General features: G+C 36.7%; 1 protein-coding gene across 7 annotated transcripts in view; it reads right to left on the bottom strand.

Moving 5' to 3' along the window:
- Positions 1 to 983: 983 nt before the first annotated feature.
- Positions 984 to 21,665, bottom strand: part of CAMKMT (calmodulin-lysine N-methyltransferase) — a 266,737-nt gene continuing 246,055 nt past the window's right edge. For 5 of the 7 annotated variants that reach the window (XM_081940278.1, XM_081940277.1, XM_081940275.1 and 2 more), the window contains 2 exons: positions 19,865 to 19,996; positions 984 to 6,949 (listed from right to left, as the gene is read on the bottom strand). In XM_081940278.1, coding sequence (XP_081796404.1) covers positions 6,872 to 6,949; positions 19,865 to 19,996 — 210 coding nt within the window. In that variant the 3' untranslated portion in view covers positions 984 to 6,871. Of the gene's footprint in view, positions 6,950 to 19,853; positions 19,997 to 21,665 lie in introns of all 7 variants that reach the window. The other 2 variants (XR_014174269.1, XM_081940279.1) reach the window with 2 other exon arrangements.

The raw sequence follows: 21,665 nt of genomic DNA, 5'->3' as shown, positions 1-21,665 counted from the left end.
AGCTTTTCTCCATGTAGCAGTGGGAGCATTGCAAAAGGAGGGGGGGAAAAACACCCTGAAAAGGTATTAATCAGAAGTGGCTATAAATCCTCTGGAGTTTTTGCTCTTATGAAACTCCTTGGAGAAAGTCTTGAAGGAAATGCAGGTCAAAGCCCAAAAAAGCTCTTGATCAGAGATTGCTAGAGAAAAATCTTCCCAGATGCCTTTTAATAGGCTGCAATCACCCCAGGAGTGGGAAAGCCAAGTGTGCTTGAAGCATGGTTGCAGTTCCTAATAGGTCTTGTCACACTTAAGGCCCTGCAAGCGCCATCCACCGAACAGCTGAAACTGGCTGGTGATTCATAAAGCCAACAGTTTAAAGTTTATTATGATGAAAGCACTTAATGACAGCCATCGCTAGGGGCCCATCATTTATAAAGCTGCGCTGAGTATTAGACATGTAGCATGACCACCAATTTTGTGTCACAATTGCTACCATAAAATGACCTTTGGTGATTTTTGCTGCATGTGGTGGACAGCTCTTCTTTCGCATTAGTGCTCTGTGGCTTTTCTTTGCAGACTATTATGCTGTCTAAAGCTTATTTGGCACTGTCGTGAGCCTCAACCCTTGTTATTACCCCAAAGGCCTGTCGAAAAGGGCGGGGAGAGGGAGGGAGGGAGAAACCCTCTCATGCTCTATTATGGCACCCCCAGTCAAGCAATTTCTTGGATAGTGTAACAATTTAATATACATATTCCTCCATTGTTAATCACATTTCTTTCTTTTTAAAGTTCTCCTGTTTACTGTATATCGTACCTAACATCTAATTGGATGGAAATGAAATCTGCATGTTACCTTATTAGGCAAGTTGGGAGTAAAGATTTTGAGTAGTAATTCTCCAATGGATAAAATAGCATCTATCCACCAAGCTAGCCAAAAATAAGTAATAATACCTCTCAGGGGGAAAAAAAAAGTACATCCTGGAAGATTATCTTGGGTTTAAATGCAGCACTTTATTCGGACATGGAACATAATTTTACAGGCTAAATAACCAGCACAAGGAGAACAATATTAACAACAAGCCTACTTACCAACCAGCTTAAAAGCCTACTGCCTTTAAAATGTGTGCATAATTTTATAAACCATATAACATTTCTTTCCAGTGTATGCTATACGCGATTTCTGCTGATATCTACTACTGTATTAGATTTTATGTAAAGCTTCCCCCCCCCAACCAATAAGGTGAATTGTTACGTGACAAACTCATCTTCCACCATTATCATCTGCTGTTTGTGTTTAACAACAGGAGTCCCTTCTCTAACAAAACTGTTGTAATGGCTGTACAAATTACTCAGCTGAAAGCTTTTCACCAAACCAAACAGTATTAATCAGCAGTTCTTAGGAAGGTGCTAATTAAAAACAATTTTCTTCCTCAGTTTGCAATACTAAGCCATCTTCACTTGCACTGTTTCCAATATGTAGCTACTGTATGCACTCCCATATTAGGGCCTCTATTAATTCCTGAATCTCCTATTACCTATTTTATTACATTCCTGTTTTCCAGATTTATGGACTTGTTGACATTTTAGATGTCACAGCATGATCTGTTTAATCATTTAAAAACTACATGAAATGAAGATGTGCCGTGAGGGACAGAAGGCTAAGAGCCATTTACCAAGTCAGAGAATACAAAGACCACGGGCAGAACGCTTAGTTTAGTTAGCCTTTTTCGGGATTTTTTTTTTTTATCCCAACACAATTGCTGTCCCACACTATTGTAGTTTGTTTCTGATAAAAGTAAATCTGTTGATTTAAATTTTGGCACCAGAAGCTTTTTTAAACCCTCCCTCTTCAAAAAATATGGAGGGTTTCATTCCTGGGAAAAATAGCTCAAACATTAAACAGTTTTTGAAAACTTGGCAATTGTTGAATCTGGAGATAAAATAAGATATGACATGAGTGTTAATGAGAAGCATCTTTAAAAAGAGATCCTGTTCAGCCAACACAGAGGACTGATTTTTTAAATCAAGGTTGGACTATCAGATACACTTGCTTAATCACCTTGAGCCACGCTTACCTGAGCTATCAGTAGAAAGAAAAAGAACTACAGATGCATGGGAATTCACAGTATATTTTGAATGGTGAAGAGAAGAATACACGGAAACATTATAGATTTGTTTTGTAGAAAATGGTGCAGGCTTGTTTGCTGATGACAAAGTGGAAGCCTAGAAGCAATGGGAATCCAACAGGAAAAACAATAAGGTGTTTCTTAGGGACAGAGAATAGAAGTGGGAAAGCAAAGAGCTGTGTATTCCTGGGAATGTTGAAGGTTGGATGGAATGTGTTAAAAGTATTTGCAAAATAAAAGTACTGATCACAGCAGCGGACTTGGTGACCATCAACAATCCTGCCTTCTATCTGGACAGAGAGATGGGATATACACTAAAATAATATAAACCAATCTTCATACCAACTTGTTTGTTCCTTATGAGGCATGTGATTTGTAGATAAGCTGTTTCTCCCTCAGCAAAAACCCTTATCTGCACAATTTCCAGGTCACTTCATGCTTTTGTTAATATGGGCTTCAGCTTATGAAAGCACAGCTCCAATAAATCATATAGGTATTAAGGTGCCAAAGGTATCTTTGTCATTGTTGCTTCAACAGACTAATGAGGTATTTGGATTTTTGGCAGAAATAACACAAGCTGAATTGTTTCCAAAAAACCTGTGTGTGCAAAGAGCTCACAAAATGTCACAGTGGGATTGTGTTGTGCAGCAGATCTTATGCATCTGGTTGTGTATGCAAGGAAAAAAAATGCTTGGGTTTACTTTGTGTGATTGTACAACATCTTAGAAGTAGATGTTTTCCAGATGTTTTTTAAACTTTTGGCCCTACCATTGGACAAAGCGATTGGAATGTAATGGCAGAACCACAAGCTGCCCAGTCAGGTGACAGTCGAAATGAAATGAAATAAATAAAAGCAATTTGTCAATTACTTTTGAGGAGTGAAAATGTTGAATACGGCAGAGGAAATAAGATGGGCCAAAAGTTAAAAAAAAAACCACTTTGATATTAGAATCATTAAATCTATATGGGAGATATCATCTGGTTTTTATTACATCTTGGCCACAAGTTTGTGCTCATTATGTTGCGCTAAAGAAAATATTTGTATATTGTATGGATTTTGGAACAGAACAAAATATGCTTCTCTGTAATCGTGGATTTATGGCTCTCTGAAAATTCACGTTTCTATAATAACCTGGATTTCCCCCATATCCTTTTTGCGCATTCCCCCCTTAAAGATAATGCTATTAAGATAATAAGGTGGTTGTTGTGGAGAAAATAGGAGGAACTATTAGATACTGTATGTTCGCTACCTTTGTATTATTTATAAAAATGATCAAGGTGAGCTAAAAATAAATAAATAAATATTTCTGAATCAACACCAGGGGTTGGAAGTTAATCGAGTTATACAGAAATATGTCTAGGGTCTTTTTTGTTGTTTTTGCTGAAAATGATATTTGTACAAGAGTGTGAGGCATGGGCCATTTGCATATATGATTTCTTTTTTGGAAGGGGAAATACTTTCTTCAGCTGAGGGATGGAACAACGCTGCTGGAGAATGTTCATATTTATTTCCTAAACTCTTGATTGACAAGGGTGAGAATGTTACAAGCACTCACACTTGTAAGAGCATGTTGCATTCAGTCCTTAGGGATGAATAACCAGATACTTTCTGCCATTTTCGTGCTTTTGATCCTATCTTGCCCTACTGGCTCTTCTTTTTCTCCAACCAACCTCATCTTGCCTTTGCCTTTTGTCTGCTTCCTTCTCTCCTGCCTTGATCTGAATTGATTTCACTGGAACTTGACCTTGCCCTCCATTAGTCTCTGCACAAGTATTGCCTTAGATTATGCGAATTCTTTGGCTGAAGATGTGACATATTGTCCCTAGTGTCCCGATTGGGGCAGAATACCCTTTTAATTTATGTAACCTTGCAAGGAGAAAAAAAATCAAAGGGATACTAAATGTGCAGAATACAAGTTAAATATTCAGAAATTAAAGGGAAACAATAGTTCCTATTTTATCACAATATGTGCATAGCAATAGAAAACAAAACAAATCTTACTACTGCATGTAACACTTATAACATTGCCCAACATAATCTTTGATGCCTCTTTTACTAATCTCTTTCCTAATCTCTTTCAAAAAAAATGCATTCTCTTCATCTTTAATCTTGGCAAAATCACTTTGCAGACTTTTAGAAACCATGTTTTAGAAAACTACTTTCTAAAAAACTCACAAGATGTTTGTCATATACCCATTACGTTGTTACTGAAATCAGAATTTTTCCTCCTGCAACTTCTATCAAGAAGAGACTCAGAAACTATCATTCAGTATAAAAAAATCCCTTCAAGAGCAATTTACAAGCACATAAGAAAAGTTTCACCAATGTATTGTTTCCATTGATTGTTGATGATTGACATCTGATTTAACTTTAAGGGACTCATTCAGTTTAATTTCATACTTCACACATTCATCAACTTCATCATTCATACAAAACCCAGCATATATCCCCATTACAGAGTGTGTTTAACTGAAGGTTGCTTAAATTTTGTTCAAATCAATTTATGCTTACAATCACTGTTAATAATGTTTTTTAAAACCGGCTTTTCATTGTAAAACATTACTATTTGGAGAAGCAGAAGCAAGAAAGAACTAGAATGTGTGCTTAATTAAACCAATATAGAGATGATGATAATTTTAGAAGGGGTATCCCACCACAAAGCAACTTAATTTTTTTCCAGAGAAATAGGGCGGGGGGGCACACAGAGAATTTTATACAATGATCTTTAGCAGCAAATGCTACAATCTAGGGCCTCTGGTCCTTTCATCAATTATATGCATGAGTAATTTAGTTTCACCATTCAGCCTCAATGCATAAATGTTTGCAGGATCGTGTTCTTAAGACCCCTTCAATTAAACCCTTACGGGATAATAGCCTGCATTTGAGACACTAGCTTGTACTGACATGACAGATGGGGAAAAGAAACAAACAATAATAATTAGTTGTTCATTTTGATATACTTGTTATCTACTCAGAGGGGGAAAAAGAGTGAAACAATAATTTCCAGGGTCATTATGTAAAAGTTAGCAAATATATCCATTTGTCATGTTCTTGAATACTTTTGTAATGATATGGGACGATCCATATACATGGGTAGTTGGGTACTAATTGCGCCTTTTCTATACAAGATTTTTATTAAATATATGTAGCACGTGTACCTATAAGACACACAGTGATGATAAAACCATCCATCTCTAAATTCTTGCCATTTCTGAGCAGAAATTCCATGCAGTAAGCGTCTCAATGTGAAATCCATAAAATCCATAAAAGGAGATCTACCACTGAAATACTAGGATAAATGGCTGGTTTGCATTGCCCCTGGTCTTTATCCAACACTGAGAATAGACTGCTGTTTATCAAAAGAGGAATAAATTGCTGCTATTGTGATGTTAGCCCATCACTTGGCATTGCAATTCAGGTTTTTGTGAGAAAGAAATGTATGATCTAACTGCGATTTGACCTATGCTTTCTGCGATCCATATAGGTGCTCTAATGGAGCATAAAAAAGTGTGGAATGTACCGTCATGTAAACTGATGGTAAAGAAATTGCATTTGAGGGAAAGATGGAAGAGCATGGGAGTTTGTGGGCAACTTATTAAATCAGAGAAGAGAAACATCAGTTCAGGGGTAATTATTTTATTTTCATATACTTTGCCAATTAAGCACACAATGAAGTGTAATATTATTTGATACTCTCCCCAGACTTTTAAAAATAGTAGAGAGGGGGGGGGGGAGATGGAGATGATAAGTTATTTAAGATGCCAAAATGTTTCCTAAACCAGCAAGAAAACAACTCCAAATAGTTTTGTCTTAGGCTTTGAAAGGCATGCATTACTTCTGGGACAAAAATGTTAATGAAATGATGTGGCCTATGCCTGACGTTAGGATATATTTTGGGGGAGTGAGAGAGCAAAGGAAAGCCCACAATTTTTACAGCACCCAACATTTCTCAGACAAGGATCTATTTTTTAATAGCAAGTATAGGGAACAGTTGCAGTTAGATTTCAGTACTGATAAAGACTCACTTTTCATTCATAGTCAGAGCACTCTTCTTGTACCTAAACAGATAATAAGTACTCAGCACACTCCCCCTTCTTGACACAACACACTGAGACTAATCACACATAATTGGAGAGGAGGAGCAGAGGGCTGGCCAATGCATTGTGTCCAGAGGACAAATGGTCAGTTTATGAGGCTTTGGTTTGAAGCAATAATTTCTAATACATCTACTGACAGAGGACAAAAAAAAAAACCTACCCTAAAATAAAAATTCAACAATAGATCTTCGAAATCTCAAATCTTGTAAGAAAAAAAAAATCTGATAAATAAACTGAGTTTGAAAAATTTCAGACTGAAAAAACAACAACCAAAAGGTAATTTTCAAAAATAGCCTAAGGGGTAATGGTAAAAGAAGACGAAGACTTCATAGAATATATGATCTCAAATGTTGAGCAGATATCAGTATCTGTTTTTTTCACTTACTTGAACAATAAATCCTTTAACATTTTGCAGTTGGTCAAACACATTCTTCCAGATGGAACAGGGGGAAAAAAACATTTTTGTCACGACGAAGAAATCATGTGCGAAATGACAGCCACAAAGGAAAATAGAGCTCTTAAGACGTCCAACTCTCTTTTTTAATATAATGAACTCAAAGTTCTGAGAATGATCTATTCTGTATTGCTCAGAGTTTACCTTTCCCATGAAATTATTATATACAGTCCATTTTGTAGTAAACAAAAAAGTATTGTCTTCCCATATTCTATCCTTCTTTGGTTAAAACAAGAAAAAATGGATAGTGGAGATTTGGATCATAAATATCTTTTTCTTCTTTTTTAAGCTGCAAATAAAGAAACAGAAAGCAACAGTCAATTTGTTGTAATCATAGCAACATAATCTTTGCTGGTAAGTCTGATTTTTTTGTTGTTGCTGGATGAATGGGTATCAAAGGAGAAAATAAACATTTGGCATAATTTTTATTTTTGTTTTTTATAAGCACCAGTAATCAAAATTGCTGATGAGAAAATAACATGCAGTTGAGTAAATATGATTCATCTGGAATGTGCAAATAAATGAAAGCTAAACTGCCTCCTAAAAAAAAAAAGCTTTAATTTATAATTGATAGAACACTATGATCATCAACAACTGTCAAACTTCAGTAGTTTTACATGGTAATTCAGACTTATCTCTCTGGACATAGAATAGTGCCGCATATTCTTAGCAACAAAAACAAAGGTTATATGAACTCTATAACTCAGTCAATGTAACATGTATTCATTCTTAAAACAAGTATTCACTTAGCCAGCTCTCCAGTGAGAACTTATTTACCAAGTAGTTGAATTTGGCATATATTTTCTATAGGCACAAACTACTGAATTCAACAAGCTATCCAGATGAAAATCAAGTCATCTTAACATTTAAAAAGACTTCACTGAAACAATTTCGTGTGTGTTTACGCGGGAAGGGGGGGGAGGGCAACACAAAACTGAAAGATAAGAGGCGAATAATATGAAATGTTCCTTTTTCTTTAATATATACTATTTAATATGTAATACTCTAGTGTACGTATGTGTGCTAGAATATTACATATTCGAAATAGCTTTTGACATTTCTTTTTAGCCATTATATAAACAGGAATTTACCATCCTATTGTTTAATTCTGAGGAATAATTTGCCATTTATGAGTAGTGCAATTTTCCCAACAACAATTATTAATCTGTTCAAATTCTCAGCCATGTTAAAAATGACAATTTGGTTCGCTAATGTCTTCAATAGCACCAAGAATTCTATGTGAATAAAATGGCTGATTAATTTTATAATAATATGCAGCATTTTAAATAATATCCAACGTTTTGTACAGATGATGTTATTCTTGTCATTCTGAGCCCAATTACTTATCGTAATTTTATGAAACGGGGAAAAAAAACCTTGTGAGCCCCATCCTTTGATGTACTTTAGCTGATGTACTTTGTTTTACAAGGGCATAGCAAATACCAAAATGTTGGTTAACAGCAGAAAATAACTGTTTTTTCTTTCTTTTGGTGGGGTGGTGGTGGTATGAATTTTCATGGGACACATTCCAAGTGATCTCTTGAAGGACCCAAAACACTCCATTGTTATAAGTGTTGACGGTGATAATAATAAAGAAACACTTCATTTTTTTAAAAAAAGTACACAGAATAATTTCCAGATCAAAGTTTTCCCCAGTTGCATCTTAAGGTCTGTCTTTTTAAGAAAGGAAACTTCATTTCTTTGAGGACTAAACTTCAAATGGCCATTCCTATTGCTCATAATCTTCTCTACTCTGATGTGTCTTGGGTCAGCAGCTTCACTAACCTACATCCAGAAATAATATCTTGTAAGCCCATAAGAAAAAAAAAATGTTCTTGTTTAGGAATGCAGCAGATCTGGTCTGCCCCCATGTTTCTTTTAACCTGAATTCTCTAGTGACCTCTGGTGGCCAGCCCAAAGGCTCCATTGCAGAGTTTAAACACAATCGAGACCCAGCTTCACTATTCCAGATTAGCAGGGGGATGTTAAACAAATAAATGCCACAAAGGCATGTATTACTGCAACCTGTTATCCAATCGTAAGTGCATTGGAAACATAACATTATTGAACTCATATATGCATACACAGAAGCATTTGTAAACAGTGCATATGCTTCAGTCCAGAATATTATGTAGAGTGTTATTGCCCACATCATGGTTGCACTTCTGAGCCCAATTAATTATTGTAATTTTATGAAATGGGGGAAAAAAAAACCCTTGTGAGCCCACCCTTTGAATTGCACGAAAACTAAAAGCAAATTGTGAATAAAACAATTTTTCAATTTTGGAGGCAAGAAAAGGGAGGAGAGCAAGAGAGGCCTAGGAGAACTGAAATAAATTATATGGCCACTCTTAGTAGCATTATGCTTTCCCTCCTAATTGGATGTAACACACTCAGACCCACAGGGTGAACAGCAGCAACGGGAGCGGAATTCATACTGTTTACCCTTTACAGTAGCCACAATTATTAACCGCGCACCAGACACATTATAAGCACTAACCACTCGTAATGTGGTATTTCAAATAGATAAGGAGAAAGGCAATATAACTATTCTTTTGACATCACATTCTGCTCTCATGCCATAGCCTCAGTCATTGCTTTTGTTTAAAAAACCATTGCGACTTTGCTTTGTCCCTGTTAAAACATAAATCTGTGCTACTCTCATCTTATATTTTGGTTACTTATCTCAGGAGAAAGGGAAATATTGAATATTTAATGTAACATACCCAGTTTGCAACGTATATTTGCAAAGGAGCATAACCTACATCTCCTTATTTTTTTAAAAAAATGTATTAATTATTAAGAAAATATTCCATAGGTGAGTGTGAGAGTGATGCGTTATGAAACCCAACCTGGGAAAAGGATGTGTCTATAGCTTTTTTTTTTTTAAACAAAAGCATAATAATAAAGTGTAGGCCCAGTTTTGATTACAGGCTTGTTTTTTGAAACGGAAATAAAATTTCACAGCTAACAATGAGAGGTGAAAAGTTTAAGAGGCAAAGCTGTTCCTCCTGATCACTGCCTGTTAATCAGCTTCATGGGTGGTTGCCTAAATCTGTGGATTTTTTTTAATTGTTGTTACTTGCACTACTGTCAAGATTGTAACTAATTCCCCCCCCCCTTCTAAGAGGAGGGGTGAATAACTTGCCATAGAAGGCAGCTGTGGATGAGTGACATGAAGCACTAATGCAGAGGGCAAAATTAAAATTCATGAATCTCTTCACAACCATTTGTGTAACAAGATTAAGACGGGACAGCAGAAAATAGCTGCATTATCAGGCTTCTTACAGTTCTCCAGCTGGTTACGCTCTATTCCAAAACAGTAGGGATAAGAGGATAACACGGAGCCGAAAGGAAAATGCCTCTCCTTCATTTGGGAGAAAACACGTCCAAGGAAAAGATGAGGCTTGGATATGCAACCAGAAAGCATGATCCTACTTAACAACCAAACTTTTCACATAAATCCAACAACAAAAAACGAAGGTTCCAGTCAGCCCAGCAGCCTTGCAGTTGGAAGTCCCTCCTTCCCTATCCACTTTTTCTTGGAAGAAGAAAGAAGAAAATTCCAAAAAGTAGGTATATCAGCCATCATCAGTTTAGGAGAAAACTAACTAACGAGCCAAAAGGATGGAAATATTTGCCACTGAGCTTGGGGAGTGGGGAGTGGGGGGAGTTTGATATCCAACTATAGGGGCATATAAAGTTTGCAGTATCTCTATTTTCAACCTATACAACTTTGCCTGAGCCCTCTTCCATTCTTGCACATTGCTGTACTGCCTCAACTGCTGAATGCTATTGTTATTTACTGTATAATTGCTTGTGTTTCTCTATCTTAATCCTAAAGAAGGAGTGGCTCTTTTGTTTCAAGCTCTTTCAAACTACATACAATTTACTGACCAAAATATGCATCAATACAACAATCAATCACAGTGATTCACAAGGCAACCCTATACGTCAAAGTAAAATGCATCAAATTCACTGAGAATTTGTTCGAAACAAATACGTAAGTAAAAAATCACTCTGTTAGCATTTATCTGTAATGGCAGACACTTAAGTGACATTTTTTTCCTTTACTCAATTATTCTGTTATGAAGGGACTGATTATTGAAAAATGTACCCCTAGCAACTTTCCCTAACAAAGTTTAAACATACAGTATATACCGAAGGTATTTTTAATTTTTTTATTTGGAAAAGTAGAGAAAATTGCCCAAACCCCATGCTCTGATTCTAATTCTTTTTCAGTTATTAATCCCTTTTGCCATTTCAGATTTTCAGCCACCCTGGAAGAATAAAAAACAAGACTCATACAAGAGATTTCTGTGTTTGTGAGAGAATATAAATTTGATTAATAAAATGAATAAGTTTTACATTTAATTCATTAATCTCTGAGCATAAAGTTTATAATTTATATATGCCCATGCAGGGAGAAGTAATTATTCCTATACTTTTTCCTCAAAGGGTGGCATTTCATGATTCTCAAAAAACAAAAGGACCATGCATGTGAATGGCACTGGATGGCTTAAGCCCGCTCTCCTACTCTTGCGGGGGTGGGGGGAGGGTGTCCGTGGCTGATCCAGCTATTTGTGATTAGGGTTTAATGGTGTCATCTGAGCTCTGGATAGGATGCTTCTCTTCACTGGGTACTTTCAATGGTTTTCTCGGCCATAAATAGCAGGTGTCCCCTTTTGTATCACCTGCTAAATTATCAACAAGGAACAATGCAGGGAGTTTGAGAGATACGTTGCATGGGGCACTAGGGAGAAGGGTGGAAGCTAGCAGGAATGTTCATGGAAGCCAGCTTCATACAATTACTTCTCTAGTGCCATTATTTCAGAACAGCTTTGCTGACATTGGTGTTTTTTTTTTGCTCTGAACAGTGAGCATATCTGGGATTGATAGAGTTCTTCAGAGCCTCTCTTACTGCAGGAGAAACTGGGAATTGATGTAGCTCAATGTGTGACCCACCAAATTAAATGCACCTCATATAACATATAACACATAGTCATATAACAAGCATTGTGTCTTCTTCTATTTTTGCTGTCCTAGAAATGCAACAACATTCCTATCAACAATTTATCAACTGGCTATTCTATCAAACACCATTCCATTGCTTTCTATTTTGTTCTGCACAAAGGGGATGCTTGGTGCCCAAGTGGCTATTTTCTTCCTAATGCACAATGCATTCCTGTTCTAGCTGTGTAAGTCCCCAAAAGTATTTTTGCAGTGCGATTTCATCTACCATTCTATGCACTATCCAAGGGGAAATTTAACATAGCTGGAACGCAATTATTTTGTCATGTTCCTTAAACCCAGAGTTGATCAGAGGCGAATGAAGTATAGCATCAAGACCCAAACCTGACTGAGGAAATTGTTTTATATCTATGCATCCCACAGCCTATATTTCGGTGTCTCCAATGTGAAATATTGTGCAGCTACTTTTGATTACAGATTGTATAGTTAGAGTATGATTTGAAATGGGGAGAAGAGCTTGAAAAATTCTTCTGACAGACTTAATTCAATTAAAAAGAAAACACACCTCTTGAGCCTTTAACACAGGGCAGCACTTAGCCAGCACCTGAACACAGAGTAAAGCAGAAAGAAATAATTGCCCATTGCGAGGTCAGGCTGTGTGCCAGCTCCCTGCCTTCCCTTTGCCTTAGGGGCTGTTTAACATTGAAAAAAGAAAAGGAACTCATGTGAAGCTTAACATGATAGAGCTATGGTGATATCCTCTACTAATTTTCTTGATCTCCCAAGTCTAAGGAAAGCAGCAATGAAAAATTTGCCTCTTACACAGGAAACTGAGTACCAAAATGGTTCTCCGTACTTCCATATTCCTTAGACCCAGAAGAAGAAAGAAAGGTGAATGGGAACTGCTGTGCCTCTGGGATATTGGGTCATACAATGAGGAATCAAAGAGAGAACTAAAGAAACTATTACAAGCCATGCTTTAATCAACAAGGTTTCAAGGTTTTGATAACGATCTTCAAAGCGCTCCATGGCTCAGGACCTAGTTACCTGCGGGATCGTATTCTGCCCCATACATCCCTGCGACCAATCCGCTCGCACAGAGAGGGTCTCCTCCAGGTGCCGTCCACCAGGCAGTGCTGGGAGGCGGCGCCTAGGAGTAGAGCCTTCTCTGTGGCGGGCCCAGCCCTGTGGAATGACCTCCCCCCGGATATTAGGAATACCTCTGACCTCCGCTCCTTTCGTGTAAAGCTCAAGACCCACCTATTTCAAGTTGCTGGCCTGGCTCAACTCTGATCCAATCATATCGCTCCTGACGGGTTTTTTATTTGGTATTTTAATTGCATCTAATTTACTTAGGGGTTTTTAAACATTGTGTTTTTACTTTTTTTTATTTACCAGTTCGCCTCCTCCTAGTATATGTTTTGTATATGTCTTGGTATATGTTTTTGGTATATGTATGTTTGTCTATATATTTATTTCCTATGTTTTGTTGTACGCCGCCCCGAGTCCTTCGGGAGAGGGTGCGGCTAAGAAATAAATATTTATTATTATTATTATTATTATTAACATTGCACCATATATCAGGCAGCAGAAAACATTTTTTTTTTTAATAAATCCACATTTGTGCCTGAAATGTTAATGGGTGTCCCAAACTCAGAGTTTATTCTTGAAGACTTTCAGAAAGAGTTTGCTCAACAGCAACCCAAGGCATCTCCCATCATCGACTCCATAGCAATTATGCATCCAGGGGAATCACTCAGAAAATAGGGAATTTGTATAATTCTTTCAATCCCCCATGAGAAATTTGAGAACTTTGTAGATAAGCTGCAAGTTTCATACAGTTCTTGAAAGCCTATTTTATTGTTCTTTTAAGCCACCTCTTCTACTCTGTTACACTGACACAGCACTCCCAGCATTAAAATACAGTTAAAAGAGTCACTCAAAGCTTGTAGTCACTCTTAACAACAACTCTAGGAGGGCCCTATTGTTTGTCAGTGCTTTCTCTTAAAGAAGCTATAGAGTTTTTCTAACCGTAACCCTAACCCAAGTGGACAACTATGGGTTACTACGGCAATTCTGATCCATAAGAGTTAGCAGGTACTCTGGAAAGGTTCTATGATGCATTGGAAATCTTTTCAGCACGGCTACCTGAAAAGAGATTCTCAGGTCCTGAAATTATTATTTTTTAAAATTATTTTACATATCGGTATATGCAGTCTACCTTTCTTTTTTTTAAGGTTCTCAGAGAGATATGGATGGACGATGCTACTTACTAGTTACATTGCTGTTTTAAGATCAGTAGTGGTAGCAAAGGAGCAAGATGGAATGGTTAAAGAGGGGAAATTGTATCGGTCTATCTCCTTTTAGAAAGGCCCTCAAATATTGAAACACTGCTACCATATCATGTCTCCCTTAATCCTTCTTTTCACTAGACTAGACATACTCACTTCCTGCAACTGTTCTTCATATTTTAGCCTCCAGCCCCCTAATCATCTTTGTTGCTCTTCTCTGCACTCTTTCCAGAGACTCAGTATTAGAGACTCAGAAGCGCTTATTAGAGAACATAATAACAGAGTTAGAAGTGACCTTGCAGGCCATCTAGTCCAATCCCCTACATAAGCAGAAGACCCTATACCATTTCAGACAAATGGCTCTCCAGTCTGTTCTTGAAAGCCTCCAGTGCTGGGGCACCCCCAACTTCTGAAGGCAAGCCATTACACTGGTTGATTGTTCCCATTGTCAGGAAATGCCCCCTTAGTTCTAGATTGGTTCTCTCCTTGATTAGTTTCCATCCATTTGTTCTTGTCTTGCCTTCTGGTGCTTTGGAAAATAGTTTGCCTACCTCATCTTTGTGGCACCCCCTTAAATATTGAAACACTGCTAGACATATATGCCTCCCCTAGTTCTTCTTTTCACTAGATTAAACATACTCACTTCCTGCTACTGTTCTTCATGTTTTAGCCTCCAGCCCCTGTTGCTGTTCTCTGCACTCTTTCCAGAGTCTCAGCATCTTTTTTATATTGTGGTGACCAAAACTGGATGCAGTATTCTGACTGGCCAAAATAAGGTTTTGTAAGGCGGTACCAATACTTCATGATCTTGATTTTGTCCCTCTGTTAATACAGCCTAAGATTGCATTGGCCTTTTTGGTAGCTGCCTCACACATTTTTAAGTGATTGTCCACTTGGACTCCAAGAGCCGAGGTGGCACAGTGATTAGAATGCAGTACTGCAGGCTACTTGTGCTGGCTGTCGGCTGCCTGCAATTTGGCAGTTTAAATCTTACCATGCTCAAGGTTGACTCAGCCTTCCAAGGTCGGTAAAATGAGGACCCAGATTGTTGGGGGCAATAGGCTGACTTTGTAAACCACTTAGAGAGGGCTGCAAAGCATGGTGAAGTGATATATAAGTCTTAGTGCTATTAATATTGCCTCACTTTTACTGGCATTGAGCCAAGTTTCACATAGTCTGTACCTGTACAGTTGTTTTTTTTCTTGCCTAAGTGTAAAACCTTACTTTTTTCTATATTGAATTTCATTTTGTTAGATAGGGCCCTGTGTTCAAGTCTGTCAAGAACTTTTTGGATATTGAGCCTGGGTTCTGGCGTGTTTATTCCTGCCAGCTTAGTGTCATCTGCAAATTTGATGTGTTATCCCTTCTATTCCCTCATCTAGATCATTTATGAAGCTATTAAAGAGTACTGGGCCTTAAACAGAACACGACTTACTTCCCTCCATGTGGATGTAGTTCTGTTGAGGACTATGCATTGAGTATGGTTTATCAGCATCCACCCACAGTGGCGATGCTATCTATCCCACATTTTTCTAGCTTACCAAGAAGAGGTTGTGGTCTACTTTGTCAAATGCTTTACTGAAATTTAAGTATATTATGTCCACTGCATTTTGCTGATCCACTTATTATTATATTATTTTAGACAAGGTCCAAGCCTCCCTAGAAGGAATATAAATGTGACTTGTGTACTTACTTACCCTTTGAGTAAAGAGAAGTATATATGGACAAGAAGTCTATCTATTGCTCTGCAATCCTCTGGATAATTGCAGATTTATTGAAGGGGAAGAAACCAACTGGCCACTGTTATTCTTTCAATTTTTTAATATTTCCAGCTTTGTATACAGGTTATTTGTGTGTCTATATCAGTGCTTTTTTAAGCTTAGCAACTTTAAGATGCATGAATATCAACACCCAAAACTGGCTGGGGAATTCTGGAGTTAGTTGAAGTCCACATATCTTGAAGTTGCCAAGGTGGAGAAAGGCTGTAGCTCGATAGTTTTTCAGTATGATGGTGTGTGTGTGTGTTGATACCCAAACATTTTTAAATAATAGGTTTACCCTAAATCTAGGCATTGTCTGAACTTTCCAGGAATTTCTCTCCCACAAAAGAAGACCAAGAAGGCCATATCTTTCAAGCTTAGTAAATAATAATTGCTTATTAACATTAATTGTGGGTTATGTCTATACAGTGCCTTAACTAATGCTTTTGGTCAAGGCTGGAATATTTGTATAGCAAAGTACAGCACTGAACTGAAGGGAGATGGTATACACTAAAACACTACAGAGAAAAGACATTGTGTTGTATATGAGTAAAAGAGGGAGGGAAAAAGAGATTTTATTCCCATATTATTTCAGTTTGTTATTCTGATGTGGCATTTAATCAGGTACTTCCAATGCTTTTAATTCAAGCATTGATATTTAAATGTGGAGTATAAAAGTCTGGATGGACAACAAATGGCAGCAAAAAAAACCCATAGAAATGTTTAATTGGATTTTTTCATCCCGAATCTATAAGCTTACTTTATACTTATTTTTCCTTTTATGTTTTTATTTTTCATTCTTAATATTTATCCCCTCAGATTTCTATTTATTATTTATTCAAATGAAATCAAATTTTAATTGTAATCAAAGATTAGAAATTATAATACAAATAATATGTAAGTGTGCTAAATTTCAGTAAATGAGAAATAACTAAGTAGAAAATATGAATTATAAAATTCATTATAAAATAATTCATATTTAACAGCCCATCAATAGATTGCAGCCTCACCTCCCTTTTTGCCACACTGCCATTCACTCCTGAAGCAAGATCTGTGAGTCTAAAATAGACCCCCAAATTATACACCAGTCCCAAAAGAAAAGTGCAGCCCCTATTATCCATTGGTCTTGTTGGGGTTGAACTTGATCTTCTTCACTTCCATCCAGGTCCCAACAGCCTGTAGGCACTGGGACAAGACCTTGATAGCATCACCTGGTTGGCCTGGGGTAAAGATGTATAGCCAAGTATCATTAGCATACTGAGGGTACCTGCTCCAATCTGATGGATGGCTTTACTTGGTGTCTACATACAGATATTAAATGGAAGGAGGAAGACTGCTAAGTCCTACAGCATTCCACACCTCAAGAGTTCCAAGATCAATCAATCCCCCACTGCCAACATTTACGGAATCTAACCTGAGAGGAAAAGAGAAGAACCCTGCTTACTCATGATCTCCGCCCCAAATCTCAGGAGGTCCAGAAGCATACTATGGTTGTTGGTATTAAAAACTACTAAAAAAATCAGCAGCCAGAGTCCATACATATAATTGCATCTATGGAGCAGCGCTCCACAAATTTTTGGGTACCAGAGACTGGTTCCATGAAGAAAGGTTTTTTCCACAGACTGGAGAGGGCATGGTTTGCGTGCTGCCTGCATGCCATGGATGGGGCTTCACTCATTTGCACGGATTGGTTGCTGGCATGCTGCAGACACATACAAGAAAAGAATGTCTTTCTGCTTGGTTTTGCCCGTAGTTCATTCACTATTAGCTACTGTTTTCTGTCCCATTAGTGCGTAGTCATTTTTACTTCTAATTCACAAGGATGCACCATATATGGTCCTAATTACCTAATGTAGATTCTCTCCCTCCCCCGTTACTGAAATTTATGGGATAAAGAGGCACAGCAAAAGGATACTGAAATGTAATTCTTGTAGTTTTCTTGTTTAGAAAGCAACAAAGTTTAGAGAAGAGGTGCACTCAAGACAGATTTCCTCATTGCTATATATACAGTACTATTTATCTGAAAAATATTTGAGTGTGACGTGATAAAAATTTGTTGGATTAAACATTGGTCACTTAGGTAACATCTACTCACAATTGGTATATTTTTTGAACCTGGATTTCTTTTTAACTATTATGCTTAATAGTTAACCATGATGGGGTTTTGTATATTGTATATCTTCTGGATAGTAAATTTCATAAGTAAAGGGTTTTTTCCCCTACCTTTTGTCTGTTTAAAATTGTGGTCTTTGTGAATCCAAGTTACAGCATTTCATGCCATGATTATTCAAGTCTAATGTAGCCATGGTTCACTTAATTTACCCACAGTTCTGGCCTTGCATGACATGCTGAACCATTAGCTAATCTACAATTGCTAGGTTAAAATGTGGTTGGTCAGTTTGCAATTCAGTATGTTATGTGAATGCTATTGATCACTCATATCTATCTATAGGTTTCTTTAGACTAAGAATCCATGCATGCTACCACATTCTCTATAATTAAAATCAAAGAGCACAGTGAAAAAAATAGATTAAAATTAAGATCAGAAACTCTTTAGCTTCTGAGCCCACTCAAGTGATACAGATAAAACTTCAACATTCCTTGATAGAGGAATTGGTAGAAGATTTCTCTGAATTGTTCAAGGGGAAGGAGAATTTTTCAGAGACTTAAGTGTAGGGTTCCACTTTAGAAGTAACTAGCTGATAACCTGACATTGCCCGGGTATTTATTTATAGGGAGAAAATGGTCTTTGTCAGATAGGTGTTTGGTTTGGTGGACAGAGACCACCTGAAAACTGAATTACACACTCTCACAATCATATTAATTTCCAACAGATTCCAAAGAAACACAATTACCAACCTAATCTAAAAGGAGACACCCCCTAAGAACTGAGACACAGAACAGGACAACGGCATCGCCGTCCTCCCTTACATCAAATGCACCACAGATAAAATCAGCAAAATTCCCCACAAACCCAATATCAAGACAGCCTTCAGCACTGACCAAAAAATAGCCAACATCTTAAGAAGCCCCAAAGACAAGATCCAGCTAGAAAACCAAGGAGTCTATGAAATACCATGCAAAATCTGCCCAGCCACATACATTGCACAAACTAATAGGAGAATAAATGCATGCATCGCAGAACACAAGAACGCAATCAGAAAAGAAGAAAAAACATCCTCCCTTTTCCAGCACCTTAAAGCAACAGGACTTGAAATTGATTTTGAAGGAACCAAATTAATCTCCGAAACTGAACACTTCAACAAGAGAATAATTATGGAAGCCATCGAAATAGAGAAACACACCCACAACATGAATAAACATGACGATACCTCCCGCCTACCTGACATCTGGAAACTAGCCCTAGTCAACAAACGAGTCCCAGCCACGAAAACCAACACTGGACCCAGAACAACACAGGACGCAACCACTGATTCCCATTCCTCCTTTTAGTATAATGAACATCACTATCCTGGTTCATGAATTGAAATGCATGGGACTGGAAGCAGTTATTTAGAAAATTTAAAGTTTATGAAGTATGAAGTTTCCATGCATCATAACATTATACTTTTATTACACTAAATGTCATAAAAGAGGACAATGAGAATAGTCACTTTAAGAAAACAGGCTTAAAATCATATTTAGAGAAGTACTTTTGGTTAACTATTGTAATATAGAGGTCAGACACAGATAGCCTCATAACCTGAACAGTCTGTGTGAGATCATTCCATCTGAAGCTACCATCTGACCCATCCATAAATCAAATGTGGATTTAAAATATGATATGATACAATTAGACATTCACCTCCTAATTAATTTCACATTTTTTGATATTCAATAAAGTTAATTGCCAGAAGCTTCAGGCTCAAATATACACAGTTGTTTTTAATAGATATGTATGAACAAAATTAAACACTTGAATGCTTTGAGTTGGATCCCTATGAATGAACAGATTAATTCTGAGGAAATGATGAAGCAAAGCCTCTGTAAAGGGCTTCTAGATATGCAAAGATAAAGGATGGCTCTTCTACACAAAATAATCAGATACAAAAAATAGCTATTTAGAAGCAGCATACCTATGAGTACTTTAATCAAACATTTAGGTTACCTGCCAAAAGAACCATGATCTTTTCAAAATGCAATGTGGATTAAAGTGTTATCTACCATGAACAGAAAACTAACCTTGGAGTGGAAGTTTGAGATGCGTTCATCATAATTTTCATGTCTTTGGATAGAAAAACCAGCCTTTTCAGCTAGACTGCAGAACTGGTTTAGAGTATCTCCTCTAAGTGGAGCAAATATCAGAGCTTTCCCCTAAAACATGAAGAACATTTATATGTTTTATTTAAATTGTAACATAAAATTGATAAAATTGTTAACAAATTATTAAAATGGACAATGGTATGAAAAAAATAGAAACAGGAAGATATTGAAAAATATGTTATAAGTAAACTTCACCTAACATGAATAATTGCACTTGACTGTTATTCAAAATGTATTTTATCTTTTCCACATCATTTTATCTAATTATTCTATTAAATCAAATTGCTAAAGAGAATTACTATAAGATATAAAAAATTGATCCATAGTCATGTTTAATTTTTGTTAAGAATTGAGGAAATTGTACAAATGTTGCATGTAAAACTGTGTAAATAGGACATGCTTTCACACTGATTTTTTTACACTTCTCCTTCCATTATCACTAGCAGAAAAGATTCATCTAGTGTTTGTAGGAATTACAAAAAATATCTTGGATGAGCAACAGAGGATGAGTAGTGGAGAAAGGGGTAACTGAAAAAACTGGGTGGAGACCTCCAAGATCTCTTCCAACTCTGTTATTCTATTCTATTCTATTCTATTCTATTCTATTCTAATATATGCTTTGCTTGCTTTAGGCACTTACAGTACATCGGATTTTTTTGGAATAAATTTCAGCTATCACTGTCCAATCTACCACATATCAGGATTTTGCGGTGGATATCCCTGAAAGTTTTATCAGAACTGGAATGGAACGGAGAACGTAAAAAAAAACCAATGATCCGAGCATCCTTCTCTTGGCATAAATTTTGGGTTTAATCCAATAAATTTAACCACTCTGTATCTCTGAAATAATAGATTCACGATACAGTAAGAAAACCCCTGCAAAAATATTTTTTTAATTCATCACTGAATTCACGGGCTTCTAGGAAGTATAAGTCAACAGAAGGATACAAATTGTTTTAAATGGGTTCATATCGACCATAGATGGGAATTGTGCTTCAAGCAGCTCCCAAATCAAGTTTTATAGCCCCAGGACCAGAAATGGGTTGCTCACGGTTTGGCCTGGACTCTGTAAACTACTTAAAAGGGGCTGTAAAGCACTATGAAGCAGTATATAAAGTACTATTGCTATTGTGATTTTCCTACTATCTCTTTTACCAAAAGACCAACTATCCCCATGATTTTTAAACTGGTAAAAAGCAAATTAATGTAAAAACAATTAATAGAATACACAACTCAGCACTGTGTAATTCTGAGAGAAGATTTTTATCTTCACATAGGGTATGATTTTATATTTTAAAAATATAATTTTAAATACCATACCTCACTTAAATGGCAAAATCTTAGCTCCTTAAAATTATATCTTCTCTAAATAAATACATCTTGCTAGTTTAGTACTGTACAAAAAAATTGGCACTCCATCAAAGATTGTTGCTGCATTCTAAAACAACTTTCAAATAATTTAAAGGAATAGTGAATTCTGAAAGATTTGGGAAATGCCTTGATTTAGTTAAATACATCCTGTGCCATTCATCCAGAACTTTTGCAGATCCCATTTGTTTTTCTGAGAGATAAAATCAACCTGAAAAAAAATCATCTGAAGGTAGCTGGTTTGTAAAACATTGCTCTGTTACAAGATTTTTGCTCAGTTCAGTATAAACCTACTTTTCCAGCTAATCAAACTTTGACTATTCTACTTGCATTGGATTTCCAAGTTTAATGT

This window comes from Natrix helvetica (genome assembly GCF_964273705.1).
Source record: "Natrix helvetica genome assembly, chromosome: 2".
Lineage (NCBI taxonomy): Eukaryota > Metazoa > Chordata > Lepidosauria > Squamata > Natricidae > Natrix > Natrix helvetica.
Note: the sequence above shows the minus strand (reverse complement) of the source record. Positions and strands in the feature narration are given on the sequence as shown.